Raw genomic sequence first — 17000 nt, 5'->3', positions numbered from 1 at the left:
ATGCAGGCCATGGACCCTGCTGCGGCGGATTTTTACGAGGAGGACGGCAAAGACTTAGACTTCTACGACTTCGAGCCGCTCCCCACTCTGCCGGAGGACGAGGTGAGCCCCCGACCCGCGCTGGGACCCCCACCGTTCCGCACGGAGGGGTTCGCGGAGAGTCCCCAGGCCCCCTGCCCCCGGGCCAGGTCCTGGCAGCAGGGGGATACCAAAGCCCTTCTCACCAGCAGCACCAGCCTTCAGCGTTTTCCCCCAGAGGGGACAGGACCGGGGGATGCCACCTGGGACAGCAGCGGGTGGGCTGTCACTGAAGAAGTTGGCGCCCTGCGGGGGTGGGCTCCGGGTTACAGATGTTGGGGGGATGAGCGTGGGGGGCGCTTAGCGGCAGGGCCCGAGCACTGTATTCCTCCTTGCGGAGACCCTAGGAGGTCAGCGGAAGGCGCCGGCAGCAGAGCCCAGTCAGGCCAGACTGCTCAGGAGCTGGGGGCGGGGGAGGCCTCCATGACTGAGGGCTGATTCCTGCTCATAGAGGACAAAAGTGGCCTTCAGTCAGGAGCCCAAGTCCTGAGCCCCCAGCCAGGGTGCAGAGGGGCCAGGGTCTCTGTCACATGGGGCTTCTGGCCATTAACTGGGCCACTCTGCCCGCGACTCTGTCAGAGACGCCTCCGCACCCGCCTGGGTTTGCCCCTGTAGCTCTGGCTTCCCCGTAGTGCCCCACAGACCGTGGGTTGGGGTCAAATGAATAAACTCCGTGGCCCTTGAACAAGCCAGTCCCCGCCACACGAGAGGCGGCCCCCAGAGGATACAGCTGCTCCCAAGAAGACCCTCTAGTCTCCCAAGGCTGGGGGACTGTGCAGATGCCCTCCCAGCCCCTAGCAGGTACAGGCGCCCATCCGTGGGGTCTGCTGGCGCTGTTGCAGTGTTGCTCTCTAAATGACAAGACCCTCCACGTGCCCGTCTGGCCAGGCCCACCAGCGAGGCAGACCCGGCCAGCCCCCCCTGGGCTAGAGGGGGTCTCCAGGTCCCTCGCCCTCAGCCGGCCCCTGCCCACTGCCCCAGCAGAGCTGGTTCTGAGGACAGAGGGGCTCACGCCCTAGCAGCAGTCCTTCTGGTGGCAGAGTCTGTTGAGGAGGCTGCCGAGGCAGTGCCCTGGGGTGGGGGGGGTGCTGCCTCAACACCCCCCACCCCGTGGCCTGGATTCGGCGTGAGAGCAGGCTGCGGAGAGGAAAGGCAAGGGAGTGAAGACCCTGTGGGTATCTCCGTGGCTGTGATGGCGCAAGAAAGGGCGCTCCCAGCCGGCAGCCCTCAAACGCGCCCCCCGAAGGACGCATTTCTAAAGTGTCTGTTGGGAGACTCACGTCCCCCCAGATCACTCCCCAAGGCAGACGCAGAACATGTGGTTCTCCACGTGGGGCTCACAGAGGGCAAAAGTGGCCTTCAGTCAGGAGCCCAAGTCCTGAGCAGCCTTCTGCACTGGCTGCCCCACACTTCCAGGGCCTCCTCCGTGCCTGGCACACCGAGCCGGTGACTGATGCCAAATAAACAGGACAGGCAGAGCCGGGACTTGGACCCAAAGCCTCAATCCCGAGCCCACCGTCTGTCCTGCGGCCGTGCCCTGAGGCCTCCTCCTGGTAACAGTGTCCCCAGCCGTGCACAGTGCATGGGGCCGGGGTCCCCGTCATCCTGTGGCCGTCACCTCCAGGTGAAGTGGGATGCCACGTTTGTAGTGGCATCCAGCCGTGAAGCTCGGGGCTCCGCAAACTCCTCGCACCCTCCCCGGTGAGAGAGGCATTGCCTTTGGGTGTGTTCTCGTGAAACACGTTGGGTGTGGTTGGTGTTGAAGGTTTTAAATCCCCGCCAGGGACATGTGACCGCCTGGCACAGCGTTGTGTAGTCAGGTTGTATCCGAAAAGCCATCCTGCGTGAGAGGAAGGAGGGCCATGCGGCGGAGCCCCTGGAGGGAACCGTGGCCGAGGACAGCGGGCAGCTCCCAGGGAGGGACGGTGGGTGCCAGACCCAGGACTGTACAAGCCACATGAGACACAGGCATTTGCTGGTTATACAGCTAATTATATCAACTGACCACAGTGAGCTCAGGAAATAGAACCCTGTGGACCCCACCCCGCAGGAGCCCCTGGAACGTCCATGCCCTGTTGTGACCCCAGAGAAGATCCAAATTGCTGGTGGACATATGAGAAAATGTTTGACTTCATTATTATCAGGCAACACAAAATACACCCACTGCGAAAACCTTCCCACAAGTGCCAGGTTGGCGAGAACCAGAAAGCTGGACGGTGGCCCGAGTTGGCGGGGAATGGGTAGCGGCCCTGCCCCTCTGCCAGGGTGTAGGGGGGATGGAGTGGACCAGCCTCTTTGGAAAACAGTTTGGCATCCGATAGTGGGTGGGGATGCCTGCACTTGTGTCCCAGCAACTTCAGTCTGGGCACCTGCCCCAGAGACACATGACCCATGGGCGAGGCATAAGCACGAGAACTCAGGGCCAGAGACCACCCGGGGGGCGTGCTGAGGGGGCCGGCACCGCCCAGCAAGGTCCTGGAGGTCACTGCCTGCCCGGTCCCTGGCCACCTGCAGGCAGCACCACTGCATCGGTACAAGCTAAGGCCGGGGTGCGGATCCGGCAGACCCCAGGGCATCGGGAGGCAGGCGGTGCCACTGGCCTGCAGGGGCCTTCGGGGGGCAGGGCATCTGCCAGGCCCCAGACTCCCCCAAGGGGTGAGGAGTCCAGCGGGGCATCTCCCTGGCATCTGTGGGCCGGGAGCTGGGCTGGGCCAGGGGATCTGAAAGCAGGTGGGGAGCATTTGAAATGCAGAATGACCCATGGGTCCTGCGGCCCCACGTGGCCCTGGCTCGCGGTCTGTGTCTGCGGGGCAGGAGCTCCCGCATGGCTGGCGTGTTGCCGTCACTGGACAGCAGCCCGTGGCAGGAAGCCAGCACTGCCCTGTAGGACCCAGACTGGCAACAGGGGCTGCCTTGGGAAGCCGCGTCCTCTTGCCTCCCAAGCCCCCCTCCCAGCCAGGATGGGGGTTGAGTCTGTGCCCACACAATTGCAAGGGGGGCCCTCTTTCCTGCCCTGGGTGGTCTCCCCCTCAGATCTCCCCCCAGAGCCCACCCAGGCGGCGCCTTGCTGGGCAGTAGTGAGGGTGAGGTGTGAGCTCCAGTAGGCTTTCTGGGTCTGCCCGGAAGGCTGGCTCTATACCCAGGAGATGGAGCTGGCCGGCAATGACCAGCTCAGGCCACGTGGGCAGTGGCAGGAGGGAAGTCTCCCCAAGCCTGCCGCAGCCCCGGTGGGTGTCCGGGGGCGAGGCTGGAGCACAGGCGTCTGCAGGAGCCTCGCTGGCTTTTCTGTGTGTAGCACGTCACCACACACACACACACACACACACACACACACACACGTGTGTCTCGGCCCGTGAAGCCCCTGCTAGCCTCCAGGCACCGTCCCCTTGAGTGTGGATCGGGGCCTCATGGCGTGAGGCTCAGGGCCCATGGGGTAATGAGCTGCCCCTCTGGGAAGAGCACAGGCTCCCATCTATCAGGGCTGGAATTTTGGGGCAGGTGGTGGACTGAGGGGGCCTAAATGGCCAACACCTGCTTCCCGGTCTCTCCCTCTCCTTGTCTTTGGCCCATTAGCCAAGGCGGCCCAGCACCCCCGCCTGCCCTACCTGGGCCGTGGATTCAGGCAAGGAAGGGTCATTCTTCCTGCCTGGGCCAGAGCAGGATGGACCGGGGGGCGGGCTGCGGGTCCCAGAGGGAGGTGACCGTGGGCACAGTGTCCGGGATCCATCATCATGTGGCAAGACCTGCCCTGGGTGTGTTGGGGGCCTGCAGCGTCCCTCGGTGCTGTCCTGGAACTTGCTTCAGCTGAATCCCACCTTCCCGTTGTAACAGTGGGGTTGCAGAGGAGCTAAGACCAGTGAATGGAGGCGTTAGCCACACGGAAGCAGTGACTCAGGACCCATGGAAGTTACCCCATAGAGTCACGCAGAGAATCCCCCAGCAGGAGCTCCCCCCAGTAGGTGCTCTCCCCAGCGGGTGCTCCCCATGAATGGGCGCAGGTCTCCAGCTTCCCCGAGGAGCTTCCACCTCACCAGGGCATCTTTCCGCTGGGCAGGGGCAGCAGAGGCCTGGGCCTGAGCAGGAAGCTGTGGTTCTGCCCTGGGCTCCCATCTCCTGGCAGCACATCTGTCACAGCTGCGTGCCAACAGCCAGTGGAGTCAGCGAGGCCGCTGTAGGGGGACTGGCTCACTCACCCTCCTAAATAACCAGGCCCACGGGGTCCTCAGGCTGTTCGCTGTGCAGGCGTCTGTGTGTACGTGTGCATGTGTGTGCGTGTGTGCACACGGTGCCCAGGTGTCTCTCTAACCAGGCCTCGCGGGCATCCCCGGGAGCCTCGGGCTCTCCTGAGTCGTGAGGGGTCCTGGGTGGGGCAGAGAGGCCCCCAGGTGGAGCGAACCTGGGGAACCCAGCCGGGAGCTTTGGAAGCTGAGATTTCCGGTTCACGAGCCTCTCTGCCGCCCTGCTTTCTGCTATGCTCCGTCCACCCTCCTCCCACGGTCAGTACAATACGGGAGCCCAGCAAGGGGCTCTCTGCTCTCAGAGCTGCCTTTTCCTCATCCATCTTAACCACCACCCCCCAAGAGAAAGAGTTGGGAGGGCCCAGGAGGATGTCATTGAGCCCCTCCCTGAACTGAGAAGGAACAGACGTGGGATGAGCCTAGTCACACGGCAGGACCTGCCGCATCCCCCTCCTGTAGCCCCCCCCCCGCCACCCCGCATACCACATGCTGCTTGGCCAGACACACACGCAGCGGCTCCTCGCACTGCTGCTTGCTTTCTGGGTTTAAACCCTTCATCTCCTTTGCTGTGGTCAAGGCCCCCGTGCAGTACAGGTGGGAGAATTTCAAGGGCAGGAGATGGTAGGCTCCTTTTAGGACCCGGCAGCTTGGCTACACGTGAGAACATCCTGTGTGCTGGAAGGATGGAGCAAGGAGGCTGGAGGGAGAGCTAGGTGGGGGGGCGGAAGCCGGGGCACCTCTCTTCTGTAGCACCCCCAACTCACCCCAACCCTCCAACCCAACTCACCCCGACCTCCACCCCCAATTCACCCCGACCCTCCCCCAACACACCCCGACCTCCACCCCCATCTCACCCCGACCTCCACCCCCAACTCACCCCGACCCTCCACCCACACCTCTCCCCGAGTCTCCGCTCTGTCCTCTGAGTCGGGTGTCCAGGACCCTTCCCGACCCTCCGGCCTGCTCGCCCAGGCCCCGGCTCCCAGCCTGGCTCCTCAGTCCCCTCCCCTCCTTAGGCTGGTGGTGCGTGAGCACGCAAATACACGGAGCTAAGCAGGGTGTCAAACAATGGCCCGGAAAAGGGCTGTGAGGCACAGGGTGTCTGATGTGTGAGCCTGATGAGTGTGTTTGTGCATGTGTGACTTGCGTGGATACATGTGGGCACGTGTGTGGACGTGTGGGTTTTGCACGCCTGTGCATCAAAGTCAGTAAGTAAATGTGTGAGAGCTGTGTGCATGCTGGCGTGGGTCCGTCTGTGCACACACACCTGACAGATAGTGTTAGCACGCTCTGTGCACACACGTGTGTGTGAGTGAGTGTGGGTGGCACAACCACAGCTGAGTCAGACCAGGAGGTGGAGCCCACTGTGTGGGCGGCCTCGGAGTCTAGCTGTGCAGGAGCCACGCGACTGTGTCCTCCACGTGCACCGCCCGGAGCCGTTGTCCAGGCGGCTCTGCAGCCGTGGTGTCATGAGCATGTTCTCGCGTGTCCCGTGACTGTCGTAGGCTCACGTCACGTTCATGGGCTGGCGGCTCCCCGTGCACGGCTGTGCCTTTGTGGCGACAGCTCCGTCTTCCCTCACCCGCTCGCAAGCTGGAAAGGTGAGGCTCCCTGCCTGCACACCGAGGTCTGTGTGCTGAGCCCGTGGGGCCGGGCCAACGGCGGGGGGCCGCACAGTCTGGGACGAAGGGCAGGCTGGGCAAACACCTGCTCCAGCAGCAGCTGATGGTGCAGCACGTGCTCTGCGGCTCCTGGCGTCCAGGAACTGTGGGATGTCGTCTGGTGGGGTTTTTTAAGACGTTGCCGACATAGAATGAAACGTTGCGGCGTGGCGTCTGCTTCCCGGGAGCTGTCTGGACGTTGGGGGCTGCGGGGGCCTGTCCCCAGGCCCGCGGCCCCTCTGCCGGCGCCCGCAGCTCAGCCCAGGCCTGTCTTGCAGGAGAACGTGTCCCTGGCCGACATCCTCTCCCTGCGGGACAGCGGTCTCAGCGAGCGGGAGGCCTGGGCCGTGTGCCTGGAGTGCAGCCTGTCCATGAGGAGCGTCGCGCACTCGGCCATCTTCCAGACCCTGTGCATCACGCCCGACACCCTGGCCTTCAACACCAGCGGGAATGTGTGCTTCATGGAGCAGCTCAGCGGTGAGGCCTGGGCGGGCGCCCGCAGGGGAACGTGAACGCAGAGTCCAGCGGACGCGGGCCCTCCCTGGGCCGATGGTCCGGGAGCCGGGTTTCCATGGTAACCTGCTGGTACCTCCGCCCCTCCCCACCGTTGTGAGGCTCGGGACGCGCTGGTTCTCGCAGCTCCCCATCCCGGGAGAGCCTGGAGGCCTCTCTTCCCCAGTGACCCGGGTGGGGAGTAGTGGGAACGGAGGGTCGCCGTGTGACCCGGCGCCTTCTCTTCCCTTCCCAGACGACCCCGAGGGAGCCTTTGTCCCCCCGGAGTTCGATGTGACTGGGAACACCTTTGAGGTAAGTGGCAGCAGGTGGGCCAGTGCCCGGCCCCCCTCCTACCGTCACCTGGCGGCAGTGAGCGCCTGCGGTCGGCACGCCCACCTCTGTCCCCTCAGGTCCCCAGCGACTTGGCCGCAGCGATAGCCCGCGTCCGGCCACACGCTTCTCACTACAGCGCGTAGCATGTTGTCTGAGTGCGAATTTACTATATTTAAGATGCTAAAAGCGCCTGAAATTACCGGTGGTGACTGACGGGGGTCACAGCTCCCCTGAGGGATTGGCAGGGGCAGCTCACGGCCCCAGAGAATCAGCCACGACAGTGAGAGGCAGCCACGCCTAGGACTGGGGCCCCTGGGCACCCCCAGTGCAGCGAGGTGGGCAGGGGACCTAGAGAAGGGAGGGGGCCCGCTCGTGCCTTCACTTTCTAAAAAGAGTCTCCTGCTGCGTCTTAGCTTCTGGAACTTCCTTTTATGTGACTTCCCTAGACTCCTCCGCACCGGGTGTCATGACCTTCATGGGGGGAGGCCTGGTGGGGTCAGCGCTGCTCCCCGTGGCCTCCGTGTGTCCAGTGAGAGCTCCCAGCGGGCTGGCGGGGTCACTTGCCGAGCAGGGCAACTCTTTCCTGTGGGGCTGCCTGAGGTGCGCTCCCACCACCGCCCAGAGACCCCTCACACCCCCTCCTGCGGGATCGGTTCCACTGGGATCGCCAGGGGTTGCGTTCCTGTCGGTCAGGACAGTGGGCTTGCAGGTGGTGGGGTGGGGACCCCCTCTGTGGGAGAGCCCATTTCCATCCAGTTGCTCAGCTTTTCTCCCTGTATTTTCGTCCGTTTTGTCAGGACTGCAAATGCCATGTCCACCGTGTGTCTCACTTCCTTGAAGGCAGCAGTTCTCAAACTTTTTGGTTCTTGGAACCCTTTACACTCCTAAAAATCACTGAGTGCCCAAAGAGCTTTGTTTCTGTGAGTTATATCTGCCAGTACTCACTGTATTACAGGTTAAAACGGAGAAATGCATAAAAAGTCTACCTATTAATTAATTCAGTGACACCCGTAAACCCACTGCATGGTAGCACATATAACACACTTTCGTGAGAAATGACAGTATTCCCCTCCAGAAAAAACAGTGAGGAGAGTGGCATCACTTTACATGTTTGTAAATCTCTTGGATGCCCGGCTCAGCAGAGACCTGGGTTCTCACGGCCGCGTCTGCGTCCAGTCTGCTCTGACAGCACAGGCCCGCGGCCCTGGCAGCCTCCACGGCCTGTTGCTGGGAAATTGTTTGGCCTCTGGAACCCCGCTTTGAGAAAAGCTGCCTGAAGGCCTCCTCTGATGGAAAAAAATGTTTCTCATTTCTAATACAGTCCAATTATTGGTGTTTTCTTTCACTGTGTTTTTTTGTGCCTTAAGAAGCCTTGCCAGCCACGAGATCCAACAGATATTTACTGACATTTTCTACCAAGAGTTTTAAAGTTTTGTTCTTCACATTTAATCCGCCTGAGGCTGACTTTTTATTTATTTATTTATTTATTTGGCTGCGGCAGGTCTTTAGTTGCGGCATGTGGGATCTAGTTCCCTAAGCAGGGATCGAATCAAACCCGGGCCCCCGGCATTGGGAGCGTGGAGTCTTAACCACTGGACCTGCAGGCAGTGCCGAGGTGGATTTGTAATGTGTGTGAGGCAGGGGTCCAGGTTCCTTGTTTTATGTGGATATAACCGGTGCATGTGAGGCAGGGATCCAGGTTCATTTTTTTACGTGGATGTAACCGGTGCTCCCAGCTGTTAGTTGCCTGGCCCCGGTACACGTCACCTAAGCCATATACACCCCAGTTTCAGACAAAGCTGGGTCTGCTTCCCGGGCCTCTGCCCTAGTCCATGGCGGTCGGCCCACCACTGCACTAAAGCTGCGTTTATTGACCGTAGCTCCGCCGCGAGCCCAGCATCTCACAGCGAACGTGCCCGGTCCCTGTTCTTTTCAGAAGCGTTCCGACCATGCTTAACTCTTTATTCTTCCACATCAATTTGAGAATTAGTATCAAGTTCCAGGAAAAGCTCTGTTGGCATTTTGACTAGAATGGCTCTGAATGTATAGGTGAGTTTGGGGAGAATTCATACGCCTGTGGTATGTTATGCATGTTATATCTCTCCATTTATTTAGCTCTCATTTACTGTCTCAGTAACATTTTAAAGCCTTTATTGTTAAGTTGTACTTGGATATCCTTTACTAGTTTATTCTCAGGAATGAGATATTTTCTGACTCTATTCTAAATGGGTGGTCATCTTTCTAATCACATTTTTTTGCTTTTTGGGGCAAGTCTACAGAAATGCAGTTCGCTTTACCATCTTAATCTTACATCAGCCATCTTGGTAAATTCTTTTATTATTTCTGCTAACTTACAGAGTGTTTTAGTTTCTCTATTTAACTGATCAAATCACCAGCAGAAGGTGGCAGGCAGTGTTGATACCACTGTCCAAGGGCTTGCTGCCAGGTTCCCCTTCCAAGTGTCCTGAGTGGGCCTGGAGCAGCGCTGTGACAGGGTCAGTGATTTCTCCACAATCCTAAGAGAGCTCTTCCCACCTCCCCACCCTGGATGACGTTTGCAGCGGCCCCCTGAAGTCCCCACTGTGCCAGAGGGATGGAGTTCTATCAGGAAATGCTTCTGCATACTTTGAAATTATCATTAAGATGTTAATATCTCCTTTTTATTTTCTAGCATTAAATCAACCTTTCCTACTTAGAGAAACCTAAGCTGGCTGTGTCCTATTTTTTCTTTACACCGTTGCATTTGATTGACTAATGCCTGCTTTGGGTCTCTGTGTATTTTTCTCGAGTGGACTGGTAGTTTTCCATTCTGTTGATGTTTTTTGTTTGTTTGTTTGTTTTGCGGTTCGCGGGCCTCTCACTGTTGTGGCCTCTCCCGTTGCGGAGCACAGGCTCTGGACACGCAGGCTTAGCGGCCGTGGCTCACGGGCCCAGCCGCTCCGCGGCACGTGGGATCTTCCCAGACCGGGGCACGAACCCACGTCCCCTGCATCGGCAGGCGGACTCTCCACCACTGCGCCACCAGGGAAGCCCTCTGTTGATGTTTTTGACTCGTGTGAGCCCTCAGGACTATCCTGGCTGTATGTAAATGCCCCCGCTTCCTTTGCCGTGTAATAGTTTATGTAAGAATGGGATGGTCTGTTCCTTCAAAGTCTGGTCAAGGGCTTCCCTGGTGGCGCAGTGGTTGGGAGTCCGCCTGCCGATGCAGGGGACGCAGGTTCGTGCCCCGGTCCGGGAGGATCCCATATGCCGCGGAGCGGCTGGGCCCGTGACCCATGGCCGCTGAGCCTGGGCGTCCGGAGCCTGTGCTCCGCAACGGGAGAGGCCGCAACAGTGAGAGGCCCGTGTACCACAAAAAAAAAAAAAAAAAAAAAAAAAAAAAAAAAAAAAAGTCTGGTCAAACTTACTTATGAAGCCATCTGTTTCCTTGGAGCAAAGATTTTTAATTGCTGCTCTATTTTTAATAATTATAGGATTTATCTGTTTTGTATTTCTTATTGAGTCAGCTTCTTGGTAAACCATATGTTTCTAAAAATTTACCCATTGTTACCTGTGTTTTTAAAGTTGCAGGTGAGGTCCTTTCTGAATCACTGCGTCATCGTAGGTGCCCTGTTCCACTCCTTGGATAATTTATTTGTACTTTCTCTTGCCAGCCTTGCCGAGGGGGTGGGGTTATATATTTTCTTAGTTTTGTCAACAGAAATAATCAATAACAATTCATAATAGGAAAGGAAAGAGTGTTATGTGAGCCAAACTGAGGACTACAGCCTGAGAGACACAGGTTCAAGAGGTACTTGAACATGTTCCGCAGGCTGCAAAATGGCGAAGGCTTGTAAAGGCAAAATCCACAAGATTCCCGAAGTTGTTTGTCAGGAATGAGGACTGGAGCTGCAAGAAGCAAGGGCGCTGGCTCAGCGCGATTGGCTGGGGTCTGAAATGGTGGCATAGTTACAAGGAGAGACTCGAGACCTAAGGCTGTGGGGGGCAGCTGCCGGCAGAGGCTGTTTTGAGAGCGGCCGGTGGTGTCACTGAGTCTGATAGGGTCCCGAATTCAGGTTCTCAGGGACGCAGGAATGTGTCTGAAACCACATCCACAGCGGCCACGCGGCTCCATCCTGGATGCCTGAACCACAGTCACTCCACTTTGATTTTTAAATATATCCTTCTCTTTAACGTTAAAGCAGTGGTACAATGTGTGTTCAGCAGGCCTTCAGACAGGCTCTCTAGATGAATGGATAAAGAAGATGTGCCGTATATGCATATGTGATATATGTGTATATGTGATACATACACACACACACACACACACACACACACACACACACAGTGGAGTACTACTCAGCCATAAAAAAGAATAAAATAATGTCCTTTGCAGCAACATGGATGGACCTGGAGATTATCATGCTAAATGAAGTACATCAGAAAGAGAAAGACAAATACCATATGATATCACTTATATGTGAAATCTAAAATATGACACAAATGAACTTTACAAAACAGAAACAGGCACACAGACATAGAAAACAGACTTGTGGTTGCCAAGGGGGAGGCGGGTAAGGGAGGGGTGGATTGGGTTTGGGATTAGCAGGTGCAAACTAGTATATACAGGATGGATAAACAACCAGGTCCTACTGTAGAGCACAGGGAACTATATTCAATATCCTGTGATAAACCATAATGAAAAGAATGCGAAAAAGAATATATGTATGTATAACTGAGTCTCTTTGCTGTACAGCAGAAATTAACACAACAATATAAATCAACTGTACTTCAATAAAATAAACTTCTTAGCAAGACAGGCTGCACGTGAGCGCAGCTAAGGCGGCAGCAGCGAGCACGCAATGATTTGCCCCCGGAAGGACTTGCCGGGCCTCCTCTCTGCACCGGTCAAGTCCGCCGCCTTCCAGAAGCCTTCCCAACCAGTGGGTCCCGTGGGGATTTCTCCCCTCTCTGATGTCCTGTAGCCCTGATCTCCTTAGCAGCCCTTCGTGTAGTGAGTGCTGAGTGAATGTCAACAATGATTGTAATTATTGTTATTAATATTATTAAATGACTGTTATTCCCTTTGCCCTCCTGGAGCACAGGGACATGTATCTTAAAAACAAACAAACAAACAAAAGACGGGCTGCTCTGACCAGCACAAAGTTCAAGCCAAATCACATATGAGCCAAAGCGACTTCCCCAAACCTCCATACGTGAAAGTTTCTTCCAACAGCTTTTCAAAGAGCCCACCTTGTATGGTGTGAGGTCTCCTGTCCTGTCTTGGTTTCTTGTTCTCCATCAATTCTGCTCTTATGTTCCAGTCTCTTTCTTCTTGTACTTGTTTCGAGTTTAGTGAGTTTTCCTAACTTGAGTTGGACACACAGCTCATCAGTCTGAGCTTTTCTTCCTTCCTAATATTAGGGTCAACACCTAAAGCTAAGAATTTCCCTCCGAACACGAGTTTTGCCACACGGCAGGTGCGGTATCATTCACTTCTGGGTGTTTCTTTATTTTGTTAAAAAAAGACTTTTTGATGTGGACCATTTTTAAAGTCTTTATTGAATTTGTTACAATATTGCTTCTGTTTTATGTTTTGGTTTTTTCGCTGCGAGGCATGTGGGATCCTAGCTCCCAACCAGGGATCAAACCCACACCTGCTGTGTTGGAAGGCGAAGTCTTAACCACTGGACCACCAGGGAAGTCCCTCTACGTGTTTCTTTATTTCCATTGGGATTTCTTCTGAAAGAATGGGTTGGGTTTTTCTTATTTTTTATTGTGATACAGGCAGACCTCACTTTATTGCACTTCACTTTATTGTGTTTTGCAGATACTGCATTTTTTACAAACTGAAGGTTTGTGGCCGCCCTGCCTTGAGCTCGTCTGTCGGTGCTGTTTTCCCAGCTGCATTTGTTCACTTCGTATCTCGGTCACATTTGGGGAATTTTCACGATATTTCAAGCTTTATAATTATTATTATTAGATTTGTTATGGTTGTCTGTGATCAGTGATCTTTAACGTTGCTATTGTAATTGTTCCGCGGCACAGTTTACCGACCGATGCGGTGTGTGTTCTCGCTGCTCCACTGACTGCCCTCCCCAGTCCCTTCCTTGGCCTCCCTGATCCTCGAGACACAACAGTATTGAAATCAGGCCAGTGAATAACCCTGCAGTGGCCTCTAAGGGTTCAGGTGAAAGGCAGAGCCACAGGTCCCTCCCCGCGCGTTGGGCCATTCGGGTCCTCTGTCGCTTTGTCGCTTTTCCTCTTTTGCCGAGTTGTCTGCTCCTTACTCTGAGGTGTAGACGGCACTGTACCCCTCCCTTTGCAGAGGAAGCGAGTCCAGCAACGGAAGGGAGCCGCCATCCACTCTCCAAGTGACAGAGCTCCCTGGGTGGAGGGCCTTTCCCGGGGCAGGGACCCCACCTGCTGCAGGGTGTAGGGACAGGCAGGCCCACGACAGGGAGGGAGGAGTGATGGGACCACGCTCAGGGGGCAGGGAGAGACTGTCCTTAGCGGGAGGGAAGGGGGCTCCCCCTTCCTTTTTAATGCTTCCTGTCCCCGGAATCTTCCTATCATGACAAGTTTTCTTCTCTGAGTCGCCGTAATTCCTAGCGGGTGGTTGGTGACTTTCCCTGTTGCTCCTCCCATGGGGCAAGCAGGTCCTTCTCGCCTCACACCTGTGTCAGCATGGGCGCCGTGCCCCGATCCCGGTGTTGGCACCGCCCATGATTCTGGGGTCCCCGCTCGGTGTTCAGATGGCAACAGAGCAGGTGGGATCCTGCCTCATGGGCCGTGGTCCTCAGGGGGACGGACTTGATGCGAGTAGGGTTCACAGGATCACCACTAGGGGGGCTTCCAAGACAGGAATTAAAGGTGGAAAGAGCTCGAGGGCCAAAGACGCTGGTGTTGGCCAGTGTGTAGTGGACAGTGTCATCTGACAGCCAATGAGAAGTTTGTTTGCTGAGTTATTTTCAAACTAAAAGAGATGGATGGATAGATGAAGGTGGACAGAGACAGAAAGATATAGATACGGATACAAAGAAAAGTAGGAAGGAAGGGAGGGAGGGAGGAAAAGTAAGTGTGGGTGGCAGATGGAGAGGGGATGGACAGATGGATGGATGGATGCACGTGTGGGAGGGTAGACGGGCACCAGTGTTCCTGGAGGGACGACAGGGCATGGACGGCAGAAGCAGGTACCCTGGGCAGAGCCACGTCTCACCCTCAGGGCTGTGGCTTGCTGGGGACCTCACTGCTGCGGCCTAGCCTGGGCTCGTAGGGTCTGCCTTTCCTTCCACCCGCAGCACCCAGCAGGGCTCCCGAACCAAGGCGTCTGCCTGAGTCTGTGCAGCAGCTTGACCTACTTTTGGCCCCTTCAGAAAGCCCTGGGTGCTGGCTCCGTGGGGACCCAGATGGAGGCCCTGGGTGCGGAGGGCGAGGTCAGCGTGTGAGGTGGAGAGCGGCTGCCGTCCGCCTGGGGACCAGTGCGGGGGTGCCAGTGTCTCCCATGAGAGGCTGGCGGCGGCCCAGGGGCCTGGCCTCGTGCACAGGGAGAGCGGACAGACTCCGGGCCATCAGGGTGGGCACCAGCCGTGTTCACAGGGCCCCGAGCAGGTAGCCGGACACCCTCCTGAGCAGGCTGGCGTTGTCTGTAGGTGACGAGATTGTGGGCCTGAGAGGTCAGGGGCTTCAGTGGAAAATGATAGAATAAAAGACTGCAGAGGTCAGCGGAAGGCAAGATACATCCCCCAAAGTACGTAGCTTTCCTTTGTGTTGGTAGTTACCAGTTCGAGAGGAAATGGAAAATGTCCCACGTGTAACAGCCACGACCACAGAAAGCCCGGGAGTGAAATGGCAGGAAGGGTTGAAAGTGCACAGCAAACCACTTTTCAAAAGATGAAAAACAAGGCACGAGAAAGTGAGGAGGTGGACCCTGTCCCTACACTAAGTATGTTTTCCAGCTTTACTGCGACAAAACTGAAATTTAATGTTGTGTAAGTTCAGGGCCTACAGCCTAATGATTTGATATACTTAACATATTTCAAAACTATTTCCCCGTAGGGTTAGTTAACACCTAACACCTCCACCGCTAATTACCGTTCTTTTTGGTGGTGAGAACATTACAGGTCTGCTCTCTCAGGAACTCTGAAGTATACAGCACAGTATTGCCGACTGGAGCCGCCATGCTGTGCATTAGATGCCAAGAGCCTGTTCGTCTTATAACTGGAAGTTTGTGCCCTTTGACCAGTGTCTTCTCATTCCCTGCCGCCCACAGGCCCCTGGCAACCTCCATTCTACTCTCTGTTTCTATGAGTTCAGTTTTTTAGATCCTGCGTGTAAGTGAGATCATACAGTATGTCTTTCTCTGTCTGACTTATTTCACGTAGCATAATGCCCTCAACGACCATCCTTGTTTCTTGCAGCTGAATAATATTCCATTGTGTATATAGACCACATTTTCTTTATCCATTCACCCAGAGACACGTAGCTCGTTTCCATGTCTTGGCTTTTGTGGATAATGCTGCAGTGAACGTGGGGCTGCAGGTATCTCTTCGAGAGCCTGATCGCATTTCCTTTGGACGTACACACAGAAGTGGGGTTGCTGGGTCACATGGACGTACACACAGAAGTGGGGTTGCTGGGTCACATGGACGTACGCACAGAAGTGGGGTTGCTGGGTCACATGGACGTACGCACAGAAGTGGGGTTGCTGGGTCACATGGAGGTTCTATTTTCATTTTTTTGAGGAACCTCCATGTTGTTTTCCACAGTGACTGCACCAATTTACATTCCCACCAGCAGTGCACAAGGGTTCCCTTTTCTCCACATTCTCACCAACACTTGTTATCTCTTGTCTTTTTGATAACAGCCATTCTAACAGGTGTGAGATGATAGCTCATTTTAATTTTGATTTGCATTTCCCTGATGATTAGTGACGTTGAGCATCTTTTCATGTACCAGTTAGTTATTTGTATGTCTTCCTGGGAAAATGTTTATTCAGTTGCTCTCCCCATTTTTTTAAAATAGCATCTTTTTTTAAAAATTATTTATTTATTTGGCTGTGCCGGGTCTTAGTTGCAGCACGCGGGATCTTTAGTTGCAGCATGCGGGATCTTTTAGTTGTGGCATGCGAACTCTTAGTTGCAGCACGTAGGATCTGACCATTCGGAGCATGGAGTCTTAGCCACTGGGCCACCAGGGAAATCTCCCTCTGCCCATTTTTTTTTTTAATAAATTTATTTATTTTTGGCTGCATTGGGTCTTCGCTGCTGCACACGGGCTTTCTCTAGCTGTGGCAAGTGGGGGCTACTCTTCGTTGCAGTGCGTGGGCTTCTCGCTGTGGTGGCTTCTCTTGTTGCAGAGCACGGGCTCTAGGCGCCCGGGCTCAGTCGTTGCGGCACGTGGGCTCAGTCGTTATGGCTCGCGGGCTCTAGGGCGCAGGCTCAGTAGTTGTGGTACACGGGCTTAGTTGCTCTGCAGCATGTGGGATCTTCCCGGACCAGGGCTCAAACCAGTGTCCCCTGCATTGGCAGGCGGATTCTTAACCACTGTGCCACCAGGGAAGTCCCTCTGCCCATTTTTTAATCAGATTATTTTGTTGCTCTTGAGTTGTGTGAGTTCTTTATCTACTTCAGATATTAACCCCCTATGAGGTAAATGGTTTGCAGATATTTTCTCCCATGGGTTGCCTTTTCACGTTGCTAATTGTTTCTTATGCAGAAGCTTTTCAGTTTGATTTATTTGTTCCATTTATTTGTTGTTTCTTTTGGTGCTTGTGCTTGTGGTGTTATGTCCAAAAAAATCATTGCCAAGACCAATGTCAGGGAGCTTCCCCCTATGTTTTCTTCTATGATTTCTATGGTTTTCAGGTCTTATGTTTAATTCTTTAATCCATTATGAGTTAGTTTTTGTGTGTGGTGTAACATACAGGTCCAGTTTCATTCTTTTGCATGTGGCTGTCCAGTTTTCCCAATATCATTTATTGTAGAGACTGCCCTTTCGCAGTAAGGGTTCTTTGCTCCCTTGTCAAATACTAGTTGACTGTATAGGCGTGGTTTTATTTCTGGGCTCTCAGTTCTGTTCCATGTGATGGTTTCTATGCCAGTACCATACTGGTTTGATTACTAGAGCTGTGTAATACACACACCCGGAAGTGTGGTGCCTCCAGCTTTGCTCTTTCTCAGGATTGCTTTGGCTATTTGCAGTCTTTTGTGGTTCC

The 17000-nt window shown here is 55.1% G+C and overlaps 1 protein-coding gene across 2 annotated transcripts in view; it reads left to right on the top strand.

Annotated features, from left to right (window-relative positions):
* The window catches only part of KNDC1 (kinase non-catalytic C-lobe domain containing 1), a 61528-nt gene continuing 44528 nt past the window's right edge, over window positions 1-17000 (top strand). For both annotated transcript variants that reach the window (XM_060033817.1, XM_060033818.1), the window contains exons 1-3: window positions 1-102; window positions 6256-6454; window positions 6726-6784. In XM_060033817.1, the coding sequence (XP_059889800.1) occupies window positions 1-102; window positions 6256-6454; window positions 6726-6784 (360 nt within the window). The remainder of the gene's footprint in view (window positions 103-6255; window positions 6455-6725; window positions 6785-17000) is intronic.

Source organism: Delphinus delphis, chromosome 16 (genome assembly GCF_949987515.2).
Source record: "Delphinus delphis chromosome 16, mDelDel1.2, whole genome shotgun sequence".
Lineage (NCBI taxonomy): Eukaryota > Metazoa > Chordata > Mammalia > Artiodactyla > Delphinidae > Delphinus > Delphinus delphis.
This window is presented reverse-complemented; position numbering and strand designations above follow the sequence as displayed.